Here is a 25,734-nt window from a genome sequence, read left to right as displayed (position 1 = left end):
ACATAAAAGGCTCCCGACAGATGGCTCACAAAGACTCCCGACGGATGATCAACAAAGATCCCGACTGATGACAAGCATAGTCCCAACGTATGATCAAATTCAAATAGCTGTTGACAGTGACAACACAGTCACATGCGTTGGGTGTTTGCAAAAGGAATGTGGCAGCCTGTTAAGCAGGAATTTGAGAACAAAGAAGCATTACCATTTCCATGCAATTGTGAAGATATTCAAAGATGCTGGAATAGAGTAGTGAAGTAGCATGGAGTTAGACTAGATATTTTTTATTTTATTATCTTGTCTTATTATCATGTAAACTTGGTGATATATAAACCAAGTGTAGTAAGTAGAACAATTAACTAAGCAAGCCTATTTTCAGAGAAACATATCAAGCTGTATTCTGTAGGCATTTCTCTGTAGTTTTATTGTTCAAACTTGTAAGCAGCTGCGAGCTATTCAAAGCTTCACAGGGTTCTTATTTGATATATATATATATATATATATATATATATATCTGGTGGATACTTACAAATCCACCAAAAAGTTTTAAAAGCTTATGTTTTTATTACTTAGTGTTTTGATTTCTATTACTTTTTATTCCGCACCATTTCTAATCAAACACTGTTATATTTATCAAGTTATAACAAACTAGCCAGAATTACATTCAACCCCCTTCTATAATTCTTGTTGTATTGTTAGGGAATAACAACACGCAAGCGCACGTGATCACAAGTAGTATAATATTTAAGCCGAGTTCGTTCCCACAGAGAATCGAGTAAGGTTAAGTTCAGATTATGCACTTATGTAACAATGTATGGTTATTGTTCAATGCTAAGATAAGTAAAAAATTGAGTTTTGATTTAATTAAGAGATTATACAAATTAACATTAACTAAGAGAATTAAGATTGAATTACTTATATGCAAATAAACATGGGATTCTAACTTCATTAAATACTTCATTCAAAGTTATGTCTTTAACCTTAGAATGTGATATTGATGACAACTAATCAGATAACACAAAACTAGTATACACTAACTTTCGTTATATGTATACCTTACTATCAAACATCCAAAATTAAGATAGAAGTTGAATAAACACCATTATGCTTAGTCCCTATATATCTATAAAGATTGAAAACATGACGGTTTAAGAGAAAGTTATCTATCGTGATTACATAGGGTGAATAAGATGGTTAAAATTACCCACGAATTATGTATATCAATTTATACATAAACCTATGCTAGCATGGCAAGTTCTAAACCTCTATATTCACTGTCACTTCAATAAAGATTAATAAACAATCTTAGATGTTAGCTACGCATTAAAGACGAATAAGCACAACCAAACTAGGAAATCATAAATCACCACACAAAGGATTGAAAACAATTAACTATTGAAATCCATAGATAAATCCGCTAGAACCCCATAACAACGATTAGTTCATGATCGAACTCATCGTCGCCATGGGTTCCAATGAAAACATGATAATAAATAAGATAAGAGTACTAGGGTTCAAAGAGAAATTGAAAACAAGCATTCGAAGTACAACTGTAATGAAGAATATAAAAGTCTTCTTCTCCGTAGCCGTCTTGCACTCTCTAGGTCTTCGTATTGCTCTCCCTGGTCTCCTTGTTATCAAAAATGTCTTTTTATTTATAAATATAGGCTTTTGGGCAACCTGGGCTCGTTAAATCTTCGAATTCAAGTCAAAACACGATCCTAATCTAAGAATTAGATTAGGATTAGGGTAGAAAAGAGTTAAAATTTGGCTGGGTTTGTTTTGGGGTTTTTTTCCTAATTTTTTTCTTGTTTTTCACCTTTTTTTTCTTTTTGCAGAGACTTTGCGTGGCCGCCCCACCTCACCGCGCGGGCGTGCCAGCTTTCTGTTCATTCCGCGCGGTCGCCCCTTATTTGGCGCGGGCACGCCAGCTTTCTGGAAAATTGAATTCTTTTTTTCTTTTTTCTATTTTTTCATTTTCTCTTGATGAATTTCACTACACAACACACATGGGTTTCCTCCCACGAAGCACTTGTTTTTTGTCTCTAGCTTGACGTGAAATCTCGGATTCACATTGATGAAAGAACGGCGCTCACCAACTCGCGGTTCACCGTTTCTCCATAGTAATGCTTCAATCTCTTCCCATTCAGCTTGAATGCTTGGTCCTGATGCGTATCAAAATTCTCCACAGCTCCATGTGGAAACACAATTTTGACCGTGAATGGCCCAGACCACCTCGACTTAAGTTTTCCCAAAAAAAGTCGAAGATAAGAGTTGTACAATAGAACCTTCTGACCGGGAACAAAAGACTCGCGCACTAATCTTCTATCATACCATCTCTTGACTTTCTCCTTGTACACTTTGTTATTCTCATAAGCCTGTAGTCGAAACTCCTCGAGTTCATTTAATTGAAGAATTCTTTTCTCTCCAGCAGCTTCCAAGTCAAGATTTAGCTTCTCCAAAGCCCAATATGCTTTTTGTTCTAACTCCGCAGGCAAATGACACGCCTTCCTTACACCAACTGGAAATGAGACATACCAAGAGGAGTCTTAAATTATGTTCTATATGAAAGAGATATGTCCTAAGTCTAATAATGTATGAGTATTTAGGAATAACTTTTATGTAATCTGTTTTGATTTCATTGATATTAATAAAAGACTTGTTTTGTTTTTATTGCGGGCTCTGTCTATTTAAATGTTGAAATAAGATATACCAAGTTTAGAGTAAAGCTTTTTATGGATTGTGATGAGATCATAATAATGAGACCTAAAAGATGATAACTCTAAACTTAAATAGTTCCTGATCGTAGGATTACTAACTGGTAATTAATAATCCGCAAAGATCAGTACATACTATGCTTGCTTCATTATGAAGGATGTCTGTTCTCATAGAAATTTGTGTGGTGACACTATAGCTAGTATGTAGGTGCTTATTATAGAATAAGTTTACTGAACATGACTCACACAGCTGAACAACTGATGGAGTTCACTCACGTGTCAGTAGTTGTTCACATAGTGATAGCTGTACAAGTATCCTTAGACTTGAGGTCATCATAGTCATCTTGTGTACACTGAACTATGCTTTGGTTTAGTTCTTAGTCTCAAGGGACAATTATAAGGGCTCTACTGGGTATAGGAATTTGTACACGAAGATAGTGTATGATCAATAAAGGATCTACCCCTTCCAGTGAAGGAAGAGAATGTTCAATGCTGATCCACTTATGCTAGTTCAGGAATCTCTGGCCAGAGTGAATGAAATTAGAAAGGAGTTTCTAATTTACATTAAATAGAACTAAGCATAGTGAATGGGAATGCAAGTGATTAAATAAGATAGGCTTGACACAAGTTCCATGCCTTGTATTTAATCGTGACCTTGCAGGGTAGAAGGAATTGATTGTACGGTAACTACTCACTGAATAGGTTCTTGGTATTCTAAGCAGTGAATTCGTATTATCCGGATAGTCGCGATATGCTGAGAAGTATCCCTCACGATGTAGAATAAATATGATTAATTAATTAATCATATTTAATGAATTAGAGAATTTATATAAATAATGATAAAATAGTTTTATTATTATTTATTTCTACTACCGACTTAATATTGAACCTACAGGGTCACACCATAAAAGAGAATGATTTAATGGTGGAGGAATTAATTAATAATGGCTGATAATTATTTATTTATGAATTAAATAATTATTTGGAAAATTTAATAATTGATTAAATGAGATTTAATTGATTATAAATTAATTAAGAAAAGGTTCTTAATATTATTAATTAAGAATTTAATTTTTGGAAATTAAATCAAGTGAGAGAATTATTTCTAAAGAGTTTAGAAAAAGGATTAATAATTAAAAGGTGTTTTAATTATTAGTGAGAATAATAAAGGGTTAATAATAATAATAATAATTTATGGGAAAATTTTCAGCTGAAAATTTTGCCTATAAATATACTATTATAGACCCTATTTTTGCCTCAACCAAAAAGATTTACAAAACCCTAATTCTCTCCATCTCCTCCTCCTCATTTTCTTGGTGGATACCGGTGGAGTGCTTCACACTTGAGGAGCAGCTGCTAAGGATCTCCGTTCATCATTTTTGGATCGCCATTAAAGACCTCTATCTTTCCATTAACATAAAGCTTCTTAAGGTAAACATACTGAACTACGAATTAAATATTATTTTTCGCATGGATCCTGCGGAGGGTTTCGGTTTTTTTTAAGATTTAAATTTACGTTTTCGCTACATTTATGTGCTAAAAACCCTTCACTATATGCCCAAACAGCTTCATCTAGCTTCAAAGACCAATCTTTTCTTGATGGACTCACCACCTTCTCCAAGATATGTTTAATCTCCCGATTAGACACTTCAGCTTTCCTATTAGTTTGAGGATTATAGGTTGTGGCAATACGATGATTCACGTGATACTTTTCCATCAACGCAATGAACTTGCAATTGTAGAAATGCGAGCCTTCATCACTGATTATAACTCGTGGAGTGCCAAAATGCGTGAATATCTGCTTCTCAAGGAAGCTAATCACCACTTTCGCATCATTGGTTGGTAAAGCTTTCACCTTGACCCATTTGGACACATAACCCACCGCTAACAGAATATATTAATTATTGCAGGATGAGACAAATGGCCCCATGAAGTCGATTCCCCAAACATCGATAATTTCAACTTCGAGCATCACATTAAGAGGCATCTCGTCTCTCTTGGATATATTACCAACTCGTTGGCAGCGATCACATCTCAAAATGAACTGATGAGCGTCCTTAAACAAAGTAGGCCAGAAGAATCTTGCTTGAAGGATACAAGCTGCTATCTTCTCTCCACCATAATGTCCACCATACACAGTAGAATAACAGTCTCGCAAGATTCCCTCCATCTCACTATAGGGAATGTGTTGTGCATATGTTGTGTACTTGATGATTACACAAACAAAACACCTAAGTAGATTTTACTTAGTGAAATAATGTAGCATTCAACGGATAAGGATTATAGTCCCGACGGATAAATCATTATAGTCCCGACGGATGATGACTTATTATCCATCGAGTGAGTAGCTTATGTAATAATGAGTCTGTAGCACATTTCTGCATACACCTTTGTATAGATTCTGTAGTAGCATATAAGTCATGTTGACTTTAATTACATATGCAGAATAGGTTGATTAATTGTACATAGATGATATCTTGTAATTCTGCATAAATGAATTGAAGTCAAGTGCCAAAATAGCTATCGACGGATGATTAACAAAGCCATCGACGAATGATCAAATAGCTATCAACGGATGTTTAATATAGCAGTCGACGGATGATCAATGAAGCCATCAACGGATGATCATAAAGTCGACGGATGATCATGTACTTAACGGATAAAGAATTCAAATATCAGTTGACAGTGACAACTCGTCACATGTGTCGAAGTGTATGCAAATGGAATGAGGAAGCCTATTAGCTGGGTAATAGAGAACAATGTAAAAAAGCATTAGACCCGATAGTTTTTACAATGATCCTGTCTTTTAACTTTGTAATCTTGGTAATATATAAACCAAGAAGTAGCAAATAGAAACTAAGATCTGAGATACAAAAAGTGAGAAACATTTGTAAGTAGAATTATTAGCATTTCTCTGTATTCTCAGTAGTTCATATTTATAAGCAGCTGTGAGCATTCTTGCACACAGAGTTCTCTCGATATAATATATATATCTCTGGTGGAATTGTTTAAATCCACCAGAAAGTTTTTAAAGACTCTTGTTTTTAATTACTTGTGTTTCGATTCACTTAAGTTTTTATTCCGCATTGTGCTAATCAACACACTTATATTTATATTCGAGTTCGAACATTTTTATTTTAAGAAAAAGGTTCAAGAATTCCATTCAACCCCCTTTTGTAATTCTTGCTATATTGTTAAGGGACTAACAATTGGAATCAGAGCAAGCTCTTAACTTATAAGGAGTTTAAAGATCAAAACAATTCAGCAAGATGAGCAAGAAGGATGTTGGAGTCAAGATTCCTTTTCTAGATAAAGATAATTACCATCATTGGAAGATAAAGATGCATCTTCATATGCTTTCTCAAGATGAGGCCTATGTGGACTGCATAGAAAGAGGCCCTTATGTTTCAATGAGAGCTGCAACAGGAAACGAGCCATCAGTCCCCAAGCCAAGGCATGAATGGTCTGATCCTGACATTGAACAAGTCAGGAAGGATAAAAAGGCCATGAATATTCTGTTTAATGGAGTTGATGCAGACATGTTTGACAACATTATCAACTGCAAAACTGCCAAGGAAGTTTGGGATACTATACAGATAATCTGTGATGGCACTGAGCAAGTTAGAGAAAATAAGATGCAGCTCTTGATTCAGCAATATGAGCATTTTCACAATGAGGAAAGTGAGTCACTTACTGACATTTTTAGTAGGTTTCAAAAACTACTAAATGCTCTCAAATTGCATGGAAGGGTCTATCAGACTAAAGACTCTAATCTGAAATTCCTTAGATCTCTTCCAAAGGAATGGAAACTAATGACAGTCTCATTAAGAAACTCACAAGATTATAAGGAGTTTACTTTGGAGAGACTGTATTGCATCCTAAAAACCTATGAGCTTCAAATAGAGCAGGATGAAAGGATGGAGAGAGGAAAAAAGAAAGGAGGATCCATTGCACTAGTTGCTGAGTTGGAAAAGGAGAAGGAAGTGAAGATGGAAGCTGTTGAATCAACTTCAAAGGTCTGTGAGAACAAGGGCAATGGGCTTCCAGTAGAAAGTGAAGATTCATTAAGCCAAGATGATATGGAGGACATTGATGAGCACCTAGCATTTCTTTCTAGGAGATTTGCCAAACTCAAGTTCAAGAAGAACTTTGGAACAGCCAAGCCAAATAGAAACATGGTGGATGAGTCAAAATTCAAATGTTTCAAATATGGCTTGGCAGGGCATTTTGCTAGTGAGTGTAGGAAGTCAGATTCCAGTAAGAAAAAGTTTGAGTCTGTGGATTATAAGAAAAAATATTTTGATCTACTCAAGCAAAAGGAAAGGGCTTTTATTACACAAGAAAATGACTGGGCAGCAGATGGTCTTGATGAAGATGAAGATGTCAGCTATGTCAATCTAGCCCTAATGGCCAAGTCTAATGAAACATAGACAAGTTCCTCAAGCAATCATGTAATTACTACAAACCTTGCACATTTATCTAAAGCTGAATGTAATGATGCCATTAATGACATGTCTACAGAGTTATATCATTTGCGTGTTACACTTAAGTCTCTTACTAAAGAAAATGCTAAAATCAAAGAAAATAATTTGTTTTTAAGTGAGAGAAATAATGTGCTTGAGTCTCAGTTTATTGATTTTGAGAAATTAAGAATTGAGTGTAAGATTGCTAAGGAGGAATTAACTGAGTCCTTGAAAAAGGAAGAAATTTTAAAGAAGCAGCTCGAGCGTGAATAAGAAGTTATTAAAGCATGAAAAACATCCAGGGATGTCCATACTAAAATCACCAAAGTTTAAGGAATCGAGTCTTTCTGTGATGAAGCCTGGAAAAGGAACAAAGAGAAACTAGAACCTGATTTGGTAGATGGTCTGCTAACAGATGTAGACTCGACGGATGACGAGGACTATCCGTCGAATAACAAAAAATGTTATCCGTCGAATGATGAAAATCCTCATCCGTCGGCTGTGAGCAAGCCCATTAGCAAAGCCACACTAGTTAAGCTGAATGAGAAGTATGGGTCTGTTTCCAAGAATTTTGTTTCAGGAGAGTCAAGTCAAGGTAAGAAAGGGAAAAAGGCTAATATTGGTCACATGACTGTCAAACAGTTAAGTGACAGACTTGAAAAGATTGAGGTAAAAATAGAGACTAAAAGGAAAAACAATAGGAATGGTAAAGTAGGGATTAACAAACACAATAACTACACACCTGATAAATATGCTCCCAAAAAAATCTGTCAAGTGTGGTAGTGTAAATCATCTGTCTGTTAATTGCAAATCTGCCATGCCTACTTCCTTGTCTGTGCAGCCTCAATTTCCTAACATGAATGTCATGCCTCCCATGCCTGTTAATGTTATGTCTACACGGAACATGAATACACAGTTTGCTAATATGCCATTTGCACCTAATCCTTATTATGCTGTATATAGTATGCCACATATGCCATTTAACATACCTTACTGGAATAACATGTTTACCCACAGCATGCCATTTCCTGTTAGTCATAGTATGTATGATAATTATGTTACAATGAATGGTTTCAAAGGCCCAACTCAAATGACTAAGAATGAATCTGAAATTCCTAAGTCAAATGAAATAAGGCCTAAGAAACAGAAAAAGAAAGCTAACAAGGCAGGACCCAAGGAAACTTGGGTATCAAAATCAACTTGATTTGATTTTGATGTGTGCAGGGAAACAGAAAGAATCTTTGGTACTTGGATAGTGGTTGTTCAAGACACATGACTTGTGATTCTACCCTGCTCACAGAGTTCAAAGAGAGAGATGGCCCAAGTATTACTTTTGGAGATGATAGCAAGGGTTATACTGTGGGATATGGCTTGATTTCAATGGACAATGTCATCATTGCAGAGGTTGCCTTAGTGGATGGTCTCAAACACAATCTGTTGAGTATCAGCCAGCTTTGTGACAAAGGAAATTCAGTAACCTTCAACTCAGAAGCCTGTGTTGTGACTAATAAAAGAAGCAACAAAGTGGTTCTCAATGGTGTGAGAAAAGGAAATGTGTACCTAGCTGATTTCAACTCATCTAATGCAGAATCTGTAACTTGTCTTCTCAGTAAAGCAAGTCAAGATGAAAGTTGGCTATGGCACAAGAAGCTATCCCATTTAAACTTCAAGACCATGAATGAGCTGGTAAAAAAAAAGAACTAGTAAGAGGCATTCCTCTAGTGGAGTTTTCAAAGGATGGACTGTGTGATGTCTGCCAAAAAGGGAAGCAGATTAAAGCATCATTCAGGAAGAAACTTGATTCAACAATTGAAGAGCCTTTGCAACTGCTTCACATGGATTTGTTTGGAACAGTCAATGTATTGTTCATCTCAAGTAAAAGATTTTCCCTAGTAATTGTAGATGATTTCTCAAAGTTCTCTTGGACATATTTCCTAAAGTCTAAAGATGAAGCTAGTGAAATCATCATCAATCACATAAGGCAAGTCAATAATTATCCTGATTTCAAGGTTAGAAGAATCAGGAGTGAGAATGGAACTGAGTTCAAGAATTCAGTCATGAGAGCATTTTGTGAGGAAAATGGGATTCTGCATAAGTTTTCAGCAGCAGGGACTCCACAACAGAATGGAGTAGTGGAAATAAAGAACAGATCACTTATTAAAGCTGCAAGGACAATGCTTGAAGAATCTAAACTGCCTACATATTTCTGGGCTGAAGCTGTAAATACTGCATGCTACACTCAGAATATTTCTCTGGTTAATCAAGCAAGATGCATGACTCTCTATCAATTGTTCAAGAACAAGAAGCCAACTCTAAACTTTCTTCATGTCTTTGGCTGCAAATGCTATATTCTGAGAAATCAAACTGATCAAAATGGGAAGTTTGATGCTAAAGCGGATGAAGGAATTTTTGTTGGATATGATGTTGGTAAAGCATATAGAGTCTACAATCTAAGAACCAACATTGTTGTGAAATCAATACAGGTTGTGTTTGATGATAAAAAGATTGAAGGACTGAAAGATGGAGATTACCATGAGAGCCTCAAATTTGACAATGTGGAGATGGTTAGTGATGAAAGTGATGATGAAAGTGATCAAGAGAATGTATCTAAGGATAATGCAGATAAATCTACCACCAATGAAGCACAAAACTCAACATCTGTCGAGTTACACAATGCTTCATCTGTCGGAAGGTAATCTGCGTTATCCATCGGGAGACAACCTACTTCATTCGTCGGTACTCAAAATTCACCATCCGTCGGGTTATCAAAAGGAACAAGTAGTCAAGACAGATCACCTATAGAAAGTTCTCCTTTCTCAAATCAAAGATCCACTAACTCAGGGGCAGTTTCAAATAGTCAAAACTCAATCACACATCAAGACAACAGTGAGGTCTCTTCATGTAGAGCTAATCTACCTCAACAAAGGAAATGGACAAAAGATCATCCCTTTGAGCTCATCATTGGTGATGTTTCTGCTAGAGTTCAAACAAGAAGAGCAACTCAGGAAGAATGTCTATACAACAGCTTTCTTTCCAAGGAAGAACCAAAGAAGGTAGAAGAAGCTTTGTTGGATCCTGATTGGATATTAGCTATGCAGGAGGAGCTAAACCAATTTGAAAGGAATAATGTGTGGAAGCTGGTACCCAAGCCTAAAGGAAAGAATCCAATAGACACCAAGTGGGTATTCAGAAATAAGATGGATGAAAATGGCATAGTTGTCAGGAACAAAGCAAGATTGGTTGCTAAAGGCTATTGTCAACAAGAAGGAATAGAATTTGATGAAACATTTGCTCCTGTTGCAAGACTTGAAGCCATCAGAATCTTCTTAGCCTATGCAGCCCATGCCAATTTCAAGGTCTACCAAATGGATATCAAAGGTGGCTTTCTGAATGGAGATTTGGAGGAAGAAGTATATGTCAGTCAACCTCCTGGTTTTGAAGATCCAAATTTTCCAGAACATGTCTATTATCTTTTGAAAGCACTTTATGGACTGAAGCAAGCACCTAGAGCCTAGTATGACACTTTATCAAAGTTCCTTTTGGAAAACCACTTCACAAGAGGTACTGTAGATAAAACTTTATTTTTCAGGAATGTTAATGGCTCTAGTATACTTGTTCAAATTTATGTAGATGATATTATTTTTGGCTCTACAGATGAGAAACTTTGCAAAAAGTTTGCCAAATTGATGCAAAGTAAGTATGAAATGAGTATAATGGGAGAACTAACTTACTTTCTTGGTTTACAAGTTAAGCAAGTTAGTGATGGAATATTCATTAGTCAAACTAAATATATTTTTGATCTTTTAAAGAAGTTTGATCTAATGGACTCTACATCTGCAAAAACTCCCATGGCCACATCAACTAAGCTTGAATTAAACACTACTGAAAAGTCTGTGGATATTTCAAGTTACAGAGGCATGGTTGGCTCACTTCTGTACTTAACAGCTAATAGGCCAGATACAATGTTTGCTACTTGTTTATGTGCTAGATTTCAGGCTGATCCTAGAGAATCTCACTTAATAGCTATTAAGAGAATTTTCAGATATCTCAAGGGAACACCAAACCTTGGCATTTGGTACCCTAGAGATTCTGGTTTGATCTAACTGGTTATTCGGATGCAGATTATGCAGGTTGTAGAATTAATAGAAAGAATACAACAGGAACCTGTCAATTTATAGGAAACGAGCTTGTGTCCTGGTTCAGTAAAAAGCAAAATTCAGTTTCTACTTCTACAGCTGAAGCTGAATATATTGCTACTGACAGTTGCTGTGCACAGTTTTTATGGATGAGAAATCAATTGCTGGACTATGGTTTGCAAGTTGAGAGGATTCCAATTTTCTGTGATAATACAAGTGCAATTGCCATCACTGAAAATCCAGTGCAACATTCAAGGATAAAGCACATAGATATCTAGTACCATTTCTTAAGGGAACATGTAATGAATGGTACTGTGGAGCTTCATTTTGTTCCAAGTGAGAAGCAACTTGCAGATATCTTTACCAAGCCAGTGGGTGAATCCACCTTTTCAAGGTTGGTAAGTGAGTTAGGTATGCTTAATTACTCTTAAATCTATCTGAGTTATTTTGCAAGTTGATATGCAGCCAGAAATTTAATTGATTTTTCAGTCCTGGATGAAATTTTGGCTAAGTCAAAATTTACATCTCGACGGATGACCCTTATCCATCGAGTTTGGTCATCCGTCGACACACAATTTGCTAATAAAAATCAATTACTTTTCTGGAATATTTTATGTCTCGACGGATAACAGTTTATCCTCATCCGTCGAATTATCTTAATCTCAGCCGTTAATTCCCTGTACATTATCCATCGAGTATACTTACAGTTTGTAAGCATAACACGACAGATAATGGGTGGAATTTTTACAGTTTATTTTTTAAACCGCTATTTTAGGCAATTTCTATTGGTTAATTTATTTCACTTTATTATTTTTATCAGTTATTTTTGAGATAGTATAAAAGCTTATGTCATTACAATTATTTTCTTTTATCATTCTCAAATTCAACTGCTCTAATTTCATTCTCTCTCAAGCACTTACTCTCCTTCTCTTCAAGCTTTTATTCTCTAAATAATGGCACCTGGTGTAAAGATTATGTCTCAAACTGGATACATTTATGAAAAGAACAATTTCATTGCATTAGTTAACAAGGGTATTCAGCAATCGGATGACTATCACAAGATGATGGACTTTGTGAAGAATTGCAAGCTCAATTATGCCATGCTGGAATCACCCACAATCTTCTGTGAAGTTGTTGAAGAGATGTGGACCACTGCTACCTACAACTCTACTGACAATATAACTTCACCACACAATGATACTGATATCATAAATATGCTTAATTTCATGCACTATGCACTTCCTACTTCTAAACTGAGTGATATTAGGAGAATGGGTCTTAGAAAGGAGTGGAGTTTCTTGTGTGATGTAGTTACAAAGGTTTTCTCAGGAAAGATCAGTAATTTTGATTCAGTGAATATTTCAATGCTCAACATGCTATATATGCTAGTTACAGATAAGTTTTATAATTTCAGTGACCTTGTCTTGTTTGAGTTAGGTTTTAAATTAGGTGAGTTAGCTAAAAGAGGTAAGAATGTGTATTATGCTAGATTTCTTATGTTATTGGCTAACCACCTCTATGAAGAGATTGTGCTTGAAAACCCTAACAATAAACTGGATTGTTGGGTTCAAGAGAGAAGGCTTATTGCAGATTTGAACAGGGCCAATCATCACAAGGATGTGCCAATATTCTACTTTCCTGTAATGTAGGCACCTCAGGTAAGTGAGGTAGGTTCATCCATCCCTACAACTATTCCAACCTCCACAATTTCTTTGAGTTCAGGAGTAGCTATGACAACTGTGCCAATGACCAAATAGTTTCCTACCAAAGCTACCAAACCTACTACTATTTCCAAATCTAAATCCAAGAAAACCCCTTCTGGTATCTCTCAAAAGATGCCAGTTGAAAAATCCACCAAAGCCAAAGAGGGGAGTGTGAAGGAGGGTAAGTCAGGTGAGGGAAGGGGTGAACATCAAAGAAACCCCAAGAATAAGGTTGGAGAGTTGAGTGAATCCCAGCCTAGCCACACTGCAGTTTCCCAACAAACTGTAGTGCTAAAAAAGGATAAAAGCTCACTTCTAGCTGCATCCTCCCAAAAGGATGTAGTTATTGAACAAAGCTCTCAACCAAGAGCACATGCCAAGAGGGTTAGGGACACAAGATCACCCCAAACTTATACAAGAAAGAAGAAATCTAAAACCTCCGGGGATGCACATGATACACACACAGTGCAAACTGGTGTTAAAGACACAGTCACTACACCTTCTCAAGTTCAGTTTGATGTGGCTCCAATAAATGTGGAGTCACAGCCAAAATCTCTAGTTATAGAAGCACCTCAAACACCATACTCACCAACAAATTCTCTGGATGTGGATATGATAAACACATCAATTCCTGATTCCCCTTCTTTAACTCTGTTGAGGAAGCCAAAATCCAGTGCAAGTGAGCATCATCTTTTAGATGATTTGTTGGCTCACTTGCCAATTCTTTCAGAAACTATTGTGTCATCTGTGCCTAAAATTTCTTCAATAAGCACAGAGTCAACAATAGTTTCTCTTCCCACCTCATTCATTTCTACTTTCACGACGGATATTGCTCATCCATCGAGTAGTGATTGTATCCCGACGGATAAGCCTAATAGCAGTTATCCGTCGGATAGCAGAACCACTCACTCGATGGATATCACTCATCCGTCGAGTATCTCTGCACAAATTCAAACTTCAATTATTTCAAGTGGAGAAGATTTAGTGGTTGGACAGTCACTCTTAGGATTGAGAGAGCAGAGTGTCTTGAGTGAGAGGCTGGGTTGCTCCCAGGTAAAAGGAGAGAAAATGAGTGAAAATCTACAATCCATTTCTTCAGGATTGGCAAAAGGGAGTGAGAGGAGTCCCACCTTAGTAGGTGAAGGTGAGGGTGTGAGGGTGGGGAGCCAGGGTGAGACCCTGATGCAACAAAAGAGAGAACATGAGAGAAAAGCAGGTACAGAGGATATAAGGGTAGATCCAGCCATTGCTCATTAGTCAATGATTGTGGATGATGCAGAAAAGGAAAGACAACTTCAACAACATTACCAAGCTGTAATTGATAACATTTCCTTGGATGCTGACACTTTTACTCATCCTGTGTCAGCCTATCAACTGTTGACTGCTCAGGGCAATGAGGAGGCAGAGAAGACTTTAAATCTAGTACATACTTTAGAATCTCTACAAAGGGATAAAGCAGCTGTCAATTTAATGCCTTCAACAGCTGGTGAGCCATCTGAAGAATTTGGAGTAAATTCTAATGATGATGACTCTGTTTCATTTGATGGAAGCATGAACTTAGGGGGAGATGAAGGCCTGAGTTCCATTCCAGATCTACCTGAATGGGCATTGATAAAGGAGTCTACACCAGGACAATTTAATGTATCCTTAGTCAAACAAATCATGTATATCCAAAAGGCCATTCAGAACACCTCAAATGCTGGTACCAAGGCTATTTTTCAAGCCCACCTAGATTCTCTACATCTCATGAAGCTACAGCAATTAAGACATAATCTGAGTGTGGATGAACTTAAAAAGGATATAGCTGACTTGAAGACCTATAATTCTGAGAAGATGGATTAAATAATACCCTATGGTACCATGCAGGATCTACTCCTGAGACTGAGAAGAGAATTAGATGCTGAAAAGAAGCTGGCCAAATTGGAAGACAGAGTTCAAGTAATTGAAAACTCAGTGGCCACTATTCTTCAAAATCAACAGTCTCAGACCAGTCTTCTAATACAACTAGCTAAAGCACAAGGCTTGACTCCTCAACTTGATGATAACAAAAAGGGGGAGAAAGGACCAAGTGAGGGGGAGAAACTTCAAATACAGATCAATAAAGTAATTGTGCCTTCAATTACTGTCTCAAAGCCACCAGTTGCAGATGGTATAGATTTGATTCAAGCAGCAGCAGCTAACTTGAAAGTTGCTGAGAAAGAACAGTTGAGTTTGGTCAACTGGAAGAAGATTGATGAGGAGATACAAAAAAAGTTTGAACTTGTCAAGGAGCCAGTTAAGTCAGCCATCCATCACTCTCAAGTCAAGAAAATTAGTGTGAATGAGATGAGTATGAACTATCTGGAAAGAGGACAATCTTCCTGCATCAAATCTCCAAAGGCTGAAATGATTCTTAAACCAAGGGCAAACTACTCAAAATCATCCTTGAAGAACCCCTTGGACACTGTATATGAGACACCCAAGCCTGATGAGAAGAAGCTTCTGTCAAGATCAATTGTCTTTTATAAAGATCCAGCTGATTCAGTTTCTAAAAGGAGGATTGCTAAGATTTTCAGAAATGGGAAATAAATTTGTGTGGTGGCTGGACACCCTCAATTTGCTCAAGCAAAGAGAGAAGAAAAAGCTAGATTGAAGCAGGAGAAGAAGCAGGATGCTCTAGATGCTAAAAAGGCTAAACAAAAGAGAGAGCAGATTGATATCTTGGCCAAGCTACATGTTGTAAATTCATCACAAAAAATTCCCTCTCAACCATCTGAAGCAACTGAATCAAGGAAGCAAGTTGAAGAACTGGAGAAATCTCCAAGAAAGAAGCAATTGGCTAAAAGAACTAAAAGGAAACTAGAAATTGTTGACAAGAAATTGGAAGATCAATTTCCTAAGAAATCCACACCAGCCACAACTCAAGCATAAAAACCCTTTGTGGCATTTGAAGACATAAGGGTGGTGGATCCCTACATGAATATTCATGGTGAACCTATTGTGCCCAAGGATGAGCCAGTAGAATAGGAGAACATACCAATTCCAGACTTCAATCTACCAATCCTTAGCAAGCCAAAATGGACAAAGTCAAGAGCATTCAAGAATGTGAAGATGTCACCTCTAAAATCCAAGTCTGTAGTTAAAGCTCAACCCAAAGTCAATAAGGGAGACTACTTTTTCTTGTGTGACATCAAAGAATTTTCTGATCTAAACCTCTATCTGGATGAACTAGATGAAGTAAGAAGTATTGATGCATACAGGAACCTACCTGAAAGGTTAGTGTTCAAGTACAAAGGAGGAAAGGAGATTCAGTGGCCACTTCACAGGATTCTTCAAGAGAGCCAAGTTGTACTGATTAAAGTTTATTCATCCTTCAAGAAGAACTTTGGGTTCAATATCACTGCAAGAAGACTAGTATTGAAGAAGATTGAAGAACTAAGGAGTGTTAGAGCTAAAGATGCACTCCCAAAGACTCTTATTCCCATATATAGGGAAAAGAGTGCATCTAAGGCCCTACTGGCTGATGGAGTTCATAGATGACAAAAGGGTGAGAAGATGCTTCAGATTGGAAGACCAATTGAGCATCTCCAGCAATGAGACTCTCTTGAAAATGCAAGAAAAGCTAAATCTCTCAGAATCCGATGAACTGGAATTCCACAGGCAGCTTCAAAATCAGATTGATAAAAACAACAGAAATCTTGGAAGAAGATCCAGACCTTCAAGAAACTAGAAAAATCTGCTCAGGCTAGAGGAGCATCTTAAAAATGACTGTGAGCTAAACTTTGTACATTTTGATTAATTGAAGCACTTTTCAGTATTATCTACTTCTCTTTAAAGTAGTATGTTTAGGGTGTTTTGTTATCATTAAGTATCTCTTAATTTATGGCTCCAATTCCAGTAGACATAAATTGGGGGAGATTGTTGTGCATATGTTGTGTACTTGATGATTACACAAACAAAACACCTAAGTAGATTTTACTTAGTGAAATAATGTAGCACTCGATGAATGATCAAATAGCTATCAACGGATGTTTAATATAGCAGTCGACGGATGATCAATGAAGCCATCAACGGATGATCATAAAGTCGACGGATGATCATGTACTCAACGGATAAAGAATTCAAATATCAGTTGACAGTGACAACTTGTCACATGTGTCGAAGTGTATGCAAATGGAATGAGGAAGCCTATTAACTGGGTAATAAAGAACAAAGTAAAAAAGCATTAGACCCGATAGTTTTTACAATGATCCTGTCTTTTAACTTTGTAATCTTGGTAATATATAAACCAAGAAGTAGCAAATAGAAACTAAGATCTGAGATACAAAAAGTGAGAAACATTTGTAAGTAGAATTATTAGCATTTCTCTGTATTCTCAGTAGTTCATATTTGTAAGCAGCTGTGAGCATTCTTGCACACAGAGTTCTCTCGATATAATATATATCTCTGGTGGAATTGTTTAAATCCACCAGAAAGTTTTTAAAGACTCTTGTTTTTAATTACTTGTGTTTTGATTCACTTAAGTTTTTATTCCGTATTGTGCTAATCAACACACTTATATTTATATTCGAGTTCAAACATTTTTATTTTAAGAAAAAGGTTCAAGAATTCCATTCAACCCCCCTTCTGTAATTCTTTCTATATTGTTAAGGGACTAACAGAATGCATCGCCTGATATTCTGGTCAGCTCCATGTCTAAACAAGAACGGCCCATCCCATCGATACCACTTCACCTCATGTAGAAACTTTTTCCTTTGAGCATATGAGAGATCTGGGGGAATGACATTACTCACCAGATAGTTCATAATATCTGCAAACCATGGTTCTTCTTCTTGCACCCTAAATAATTGCTCATCAGGAAAAGATTCATTGATCAATGTCTTATCCTCCGAAGTTTTACCTTGCTCTTCCAAGCATTATAGATGATCTACTAATTTATTTTCTGTACCTTTTCAATCCTTGATTTCCAGCTCGAATCCTTGAAGTAAGAGAATCTATCGAATCATGCGAGGTTTTGAATTTTTCTTCGAGACCAGATATCGAATATCAGCGTGAGCAGTGTACACTGTCATCTTTGTCCCAAGCAGATAAGATCAAAATTTCTCAAAACCATAGACAATTACCAGCATGGAACATTGTCATCTGTAGTAGTGTAATCCAGCTAAGCACCATTAAGGGTCTTACTAGCATAGTAAATCACATGGAAAATGTTCTTCTTTCTCTGGCCAAGAACTGCTCCAACTGCATAGTCACTAGTATCACACATCAGCTCAAATGGCTCATTCCAATCGGGTGCAGTAATGACAAGTGTTGTAGTCAAACTCTTTTTCAAGCTCTCAAAAGCAGCTAGACACTCTTCATCGAATTTGAAGGGAATATCCTTTTCCAGGAAACTATACAAAGGCTTAGAGATTTTTATTTTAAATTACGAATTTATGTATTGGGAAATGACATTCGATACAGAGTGGGATATTGATTATAAAAGGAAACTGTGTCTGAAGCATATATTCGGGTGATGATGTCCTCTTGAAAGCTCATAAAGATACTTGTGCTTAATCCTGCAGGCAGATTTGTTCTTGCACAATTATAAGGTTGAGTGGATGATCAAGGATGAAAGATGTTAATTAAATTAATTGTCAGAAATTAATTTAATTAAAGGACATACGATATCTTAAACATGGTGAATTTAATAAGCTAATAATATGGGAGCCGAATTAAGTAATTAGTTTACGGAATTAGGAAATATAGTGCAAATATTAATTCTTAAGTGGATTGAATTAATATTAAATGACATTGGGCTTGGCCCAGAATGTCATTGGAAGGCCCGACCTAATTATCCATGATCCCTAATATAGCCTATAAATATTCTAATTCTCCTGAAGCCGATAAGAAGGCATGTGCATAAGAACACGAGAACACAAAAATGAAAATAACATCCTAGGGTTTGAGAGAGGCAAATGTTTTTCTCAAAGAGTTAGCTAGGGTTTTGTATTTTCGGAGCTTTATGGAGAGGTAAACCTTGGGAGATCGAAGCCCACACTTCGTCCAAGGAGAATCGAGGAATACAGTAGAAGACGTGGATTTGAATCACTTGCGCCGTAGCGATTAAGGTTAACGTTCTGTTCGAACTCTCTATAGAAATTCATATCATAAAACGAACAGGCCGAGATCCGTTATCCCAACACTTACTACAATCAGAACTTGCTCAAGATCAAACAGAAAATTGCTGAGGAGACACACGGGGCATTTACATCAAATTCTGATTTTTAATCAACTCTTGATGCACCTGTAAATTTGTGTGATTCTCTTGTGAAGAAGCAAATCATGAGAGCAAGAGAGATCTCTCATGATCAAGTTGAAGAAACTGTCAAGGGGCTACAAGGGAAAGGTCTTTTCCCTGGATCAAGCACACAAGAACCTGTATCTTAAAGGGATACAACAGCTCATTCAAATCCTGATCCAATCCCACAAGAACATGCACCTCAAAGTTGTGCAACAGATATTGAAGAACAAGAGCCTCTTAATGAAAAGCCCATTCAACAATGGCATGATGAAGAAACTACCAAAATTCATGCAAAAGTCTTTCAAATCAAGGACTTCTGTAGGCAATTTAATCCTGGAAAATTCAGTTAGACAACTGCTTTTCAAAAAGAGCCTACTCAGGAGTTCAACACTGCAATTGTGAATAGGAGTACACAAGAACCTGGGTGTCAAAGTCATCCAGCAACTCCTGATTCTCCAGCCACACAAGAAGTATTGCATCAAAGTTACAATTAAGGCTTCACTCCAGCTGCAGTGACATTGGTAATAGATGCTGAAGGCAGAATTCACCCATCACCACCATCTGCTGATATCTTATCAGAAGCTGAATCTTCAGATTCACAAGGTATAAATATTGATTTCACTTTATCAGCATTAACTTTAAATACTGATTTTGTCTTATCAGCATTTTTTTTAATGATTATAAATCCTATTGGTACGATTATATTTAGACCTTTATTTTAGGACTACCTCTAGCTTTATGACCACATATCACCTTTCTTTAAAAACCTCTTTTTTTTAGGATAAGTTATCTGATCCTTTTATGTGAGTTCTGTGAAAAGATTTAGAGAAATACAGAATTAAAGAGAGGCAGGATCCTTCCTAGTGAAAGGAGAGGTAGATGAAAGTCAGGATTTAGTAATCCTTATGAGGAAACTCTAACTATTAAAAGTTATGAGTTGTGGGGTGTGAGAAGTAGTGAGACTACTTTAAAAGAACATAGAGATTAAGTGTTATTTGTTATATTTTGCAGGTGCATAGAGTATAAAATAAACAGCTATTAAACAACAGTCTGTTGACCCTTGGTTAAACTTTGATGTATGAAGTGCTGATAATCTCCCTGCAGGTCTAAGTACTGATACTTTCCTGCACTCCACTCACTCTACTATTCCACCACCTGAAATTTTTCCTATTATTGATGAAGATGTAGTAGCACAACAGTCCATTCATAAAGATCAATTCACTACAGGATCACCGCAGCACTCCACAGGTACTAAGGTTTTGGAGGTAAATCCTGAAGCTCCAGTTCATCTATCTATAATTCTTGAAGATGTGGAGTTACATGCTAATGGTATGGAAGTTACTGAAGCAGCTGGATCAAATACAACCCCAATTTCTGATTCTATATTAAATGTTGAAGCTGGAGATGAAGTTCAGTAGATAGTTCAAGATCCAGTTGTTGATGAAGGATCTGTCCATGAGACATAATCTAATGATGGTGAATAAGCTGATACTTGAAATGTTATTATATATCATGAGGATGATCTATTCTTCCCCGAAGATATGCCCTAAACATGTGAGGTAAGAATAGCCGAAAAAGTTAGATGTTAAAACGAAACAGTATTTATTTGATGAGGTCTGGAAGAATAAATGGAAGGATATTAAATATCATATTTCAAAGAATTATGTTGTTACTCATCTGGATACAGCTGAGAAGACCATTCAAAATCATGATATGCTTAATCATCTAAAAGCATCTACTCTATTGGTAATATCTCCGCCTACAACTCAGGGAGCCACCACTTCTCAAATCAAACAAATCAAAGAATCTTTCCTGGATACAAAGATGACTACTCATCAGGAGATACATAAATAGCTTAGATCAATTCTTGAAGTACAGACTAAGATTGAAGCCAATCAGGCTAGATTGGAAGCTAAATAAGAGCAAATGTATGGACAACTTAATGAAGTTCAAAATTCAATGGAGCTGATTCTTTCTCTACTGCTTGGTAATGATGTCAAAAAGGGAGAGGAGATTGCTAAATCTAAATGTAAACAACTAACTTTGAAATGAGATGATGACACAAATCCTGATGGAGGAGATAAGAGAGGAATAAAGGAGATAATGAAAAAAATGAGAGGAGAAGATCTAGTTGGGACTAGTGGTTCATCAAAAGCCACTAGAACTCAATCCATACAGGGTGGAGGAAGTAGGAACAGTGGAAGGATAATTCAACAATCAAATGAACTAATTGTGACTACAACAACTCAACAAACTCTGAAAGTCACAACTGCTGATGATGACCAAGGCATTTTGGAGATAGAAGCTGGTGTAGAAGCTAGTCAGTATCTTCAAACTCTGAAAGTAAAAGAAAGGAAGACAACTCTGTTCTACAAGGACCCAAAGATTCAAGCATTTGACTCTGAGGTGAGTAAAAGAATCATTAAGAAAAGAAAATCCTGGAGTTCATCTAGAACAACTTAGGAAAATGAGGAAGAATTCAAATCTATGAGGATAATAAATACTGATGTTGATATCTCTCAAGATCCTTATAAAGATGATCCTTCTAACAGACCAACCAAAGGGGTATTTATAAGGGAGGCAAGTGAAGCAGATGCTGAAAGATCTATGATGTCTCAAGAAATCTTAAATGCTGACAGGAATCACAAGGGGAAAGAGAAATCCAAGCCACTAAAGCCTAAAGCAAAAGCTGTTGCTTAGAGGAAATCAATATCTAAGGCATCTAATTCATAAGTATTGATAGATCCATTCTATATAGTAGTTCAAGCTTTTAATACTGATGAAATTATTGAAGAAGAAGAAAATAAGTGAAGGTCATCAAAGAAGAAAGATTCATGGAGCTGAATGGGCTGAAAAAATGAAGTTAACCTCTGACATTGCTCAAGTTAATGAAGAAACAAAAGTTGTTCAACCAATCACAACCTCTGATACTACTCATTTTGTTGATTCTTCAAACCCATTTCAAACTCAGTTATCAAATCCTGATTCTGAAAACATAAAATCTGATAAGCCTGAACTTACTTTTGATGAAATGAGGAAGTTGCTATGGGGAAGCAAGAAACCTGCACCTAGAAGATATTCCTCTAAAACATTAAAGAAGATTTACAGTGGAATTCTCATGTTAGAAAACCTGGAATCACAAGTGATCTAGGAAGGTTAAATGTTGATCCATCTATAGGTGATGATTTAATTTTAAGGAAGCATGCAAATCTGACAGAAAATGGAGACAATGTGATGCTTGGAGACTTACAGAAGATTATATCTGTTTAAATTGTTATTGATCTTGTTGGAGAAAAACTGATCTATTTTCTCGAGTTTGGGAGACGATTGAGGCTGACTCAAGAATAGTTCAGAGATAAATCATGGCAGGGATTAGAACTTTTTGCTACAATTCTTAAGGTACCCAATCATGTCACTGCCAGATGGTCTACGTTTATAAAGAACCTGCTATAGTTGAAGCAGAGAGGAATGCCTTACAAATCAAACTACATTCCAAAGTACATTGATCAAACTAAATATGCTATTGATATGCCTGTTGTAGGAGCTAAGATAGAAATGAGTCTAGGAAGGGAAGTCTTAACCTTTAGTCCTGATGGAAAGAAGATTGGGTTTCTGGAACTAGATGATCTATCTCTTGCAAATTCAAAGCTACATGATCTAAGCGCAACTATCTACTACCATAATGATGAATTAATAGATTAGCTGATAGAACACAAATAGAGGATATAATGGTACTTGGATGTTATTGAGGAAAATCTACTAAGGAAGTTCCTTGAAGAAGCTACAGACTGTGTTAGAGTTCAGAATGAATAATAAAGTCCGATAATCACTATCTGTAAGATTGTATATGTTTATTTGATTTCTGCATTTAGATAGTTTTGACATCATCATTAGAACTTGTACATAATTACATAATGCATAACTTGGGGGAGATTGTTAGATATAATTGACGATATCAGGAAATAAACTACTAGGGATTAATGTCAGTACTTACCGAAAGTGACGTCATCAGTACTTGTCTATCAGTACTTGACGATCAACAGTTGATGTCATCAGGACTTAGTCACTTTAGTAGATATTCGAAAAGAAAAATGATTGCAGAATTCAGGGTGGTGAAGAACTTTATTTCAGAAGCAATCATACATGGATAGGTATTAGGTTTCCTTATTGTAATAGAATAGGATTCCTTATTGATTGTGTAACTGTGCACTATATAAGCACATATTAGGTTTACTCTTAATGAGTGCATTAACGAATTGTAATATCTTTCATATAACCTAGCAGTTCTCAAGGATAATTATTAATCTATTGAGAGAGTACTTTTTTAATCAGTTTTTATCTGTTAATATAAAAACTGTTGATTCTGTCAAAGCTTTATCGAATTGTTTGCATAAATTGTATTCATCCCCCTCTACAGTTGATTGTGGACCTAACACAACTAAATCTCATGGTTGTCAATATGACTTAGTCTTGTTATTATACATGCATGTCTTACACTACAATAGGTACCTCTGATTTGGATGTAGATGATTCTCCTTGCTCTAGAGCCATCAAAACATAATTTCCATATTTTTCACAGTCATCCCCACCATCTGTATCATCCAAACTTTTTCCCTCTACAATATAAGCTTTTCCCTGTTACTTTGTCAATAGTGCTTCATACTTTGCTTCCAATTCCAAATAATCTTTATCTTTCTTCACTTTCTTTAGATTTCTACACTCAGTCGCAAAGTGACCTAGTTCATCACAGTTGTAGCACCTTATCTTTGATCTGTCAACAGACCCTGACTTGTAGACACTTTTTCCAGCTGAATTGAACTGAGTTTTTCCTTTCCAATTGATGTTGTTGGATCTTTATCCCTGGCTCTCGAGGTACTTTGGCTTCTTGACCCTTATGTTAAAGAATTTTCTTTCAAGATAAGCCATTGACTGGTCCATCTCATCCAGTTCATCAAGGGTGTAGAATTCATCTTCCTTCAGCTTATATGACTTGCTTTTGTGGTTTCTTATTTTTCTGCTCAACAACATGAACAACTGGAGTCTGAGCTTCTATTTCATCTTCATATATTTTGTCACCCCAACTTAAACAGCAATTTAAATATAACTATTACAACATTTAATAATAAATAAACATGCCCAAATCCAAGATCTTACAGTTTATGGTTTGGAACAGCCCAACACTACCATATATTACAACTGATTTTAAATATCGAGTCCTCACACAAACTACTATCACTTATTCAACTTGAGCTCGAACATAGGCATCAGCATCACAGGTCTTACGGGTAGTCTGCTTGAATCTAACCATAGCTGCTAGCTGTAATATCAGGGTAAAGCAAGGAGTGAGCCAAATGCTCAACAAGTGCTAAACAATACGATACAAAACATAAATTGAGATATATATTAAAGAATGTCAATGGGAGGACATGACCAATGATAATGAGAGATAAAACTTTGGGTGATGGCATCATTTTGTTGGTATCAAAAGAAATCATATCTCAATCAAAATTATTTTATGACGCTATGGATTACAGCCGGTGATCAGCCGCGAAGTAATCCCGAACCTCGCTGGGTTCTAAAACATTGATGGGAATCCCTAGTCAACTTTTAAGCCTAATATAAGTGTGGAAAGGACTCGCGTCTCAGTCCAGATCCACTATTCAAAGAAAACATTTATCCCCCTTTGGGACTGAAAACCCATATTTTATTTATTTCAAAAACTGATGTCGATTTATATCAAAATCTCTTTTACAGTAAACATTTTTTTATCAAGGGATTATAGATCAACTTGAAACACGGGAAATATGGTACTAAATCTCAGGGCCATGATTCACAAAACTATACTCTATTAAAGTAACTGAATGGTTTTCATATATCAAAGATTGGACAAGGGGATTTAGTGAGGCTATTGGATATTATAAAGGGTAATGCTAAATTTGGGCTTAAAGCAATGGGTTCTCATCAAGGTTCAAGTGTTGGATCATCAAGAAGATAAGCTTCATGAATACTAAGGGTGTTAAGGTATGCAAAAATGATCTTTAACACAGGATATAGCAGAATTGTCAAGCTTCAGGATAAAAAAGAGGGGTATCAATCAATGAGGAATCACTTTGATAAGTATCTGGCTTTTAGGGTTCAAGGTAATGTTCTATAGGGGTTCAAGTATCAGGATGAGATATCAATACTTAGGAATCATCAGCACGTAAATCAAGAGAATCAACCAAGAGTTATAACTACCCTTTCTTTTATCCTGGCATTCGAATTACTTTAATATACTATCATGATAAGACCACTTTGTAATACGTACTCGAGGGTTCACAGCATTTTTATATAATTCAAAGATAAACATAAGATACACTTGATTTAATATATCAAATGACACATGATAGGTGCAACAATGTATGAACTATTAGCAGTAAATATGAAGGACAAGTTGAATCACTTGCCTTGAGAAAG

The 25,734-nt window shown here is 36.3% G+C and overlaps 1 protein-coding gene across 1 annotated transcript; it reads right to left on the bottom strand.

Moving 5' to 3' along the window:
* Positions 1-2,066: 2,066 nt before the first annotated feature.
* Positions 2,067-17,709, bottom strand: LOC141718486 (uncharacterized). Its single transcript, XM_074520869.1, has 2 exons — positions 17,655-17,709; positions 2,067-2,518 (listed from the first exon to the last, which is right to left on the bottom strand). The coding sequence occupies exons 1-2, from the start codon at positions 17,707-17,709 to the stop codon at positions 2,067-2,069; spliced, it is 507 nt and encodes a 168-aa protein (XP_074376970.1).
* Between the last annotated feature and the right edge of the window lie 8,025 nt (positions 17,710-25,734).

The sequence above is a fragment of the Apium graveolens genome, chromosome 4 (genome assembly GCF_009905375.1).
Source record: "Apium graveolens cultivar Ventura chromosome 4, ASM990537v1, whole genome shotgun sequence".
NCBI classification, from domain to species: Eukaryota; Viridiplantae; Streptophyta; class Magnoliopsida; order Apiales; family Apiaceae; genus Apium; species Apium graveolens.
The sequence above is the reverse complement of the archived record's forward strand: the minus strand, read 5'-3'. Positions and strand labels throughout refer to the sequence as shown.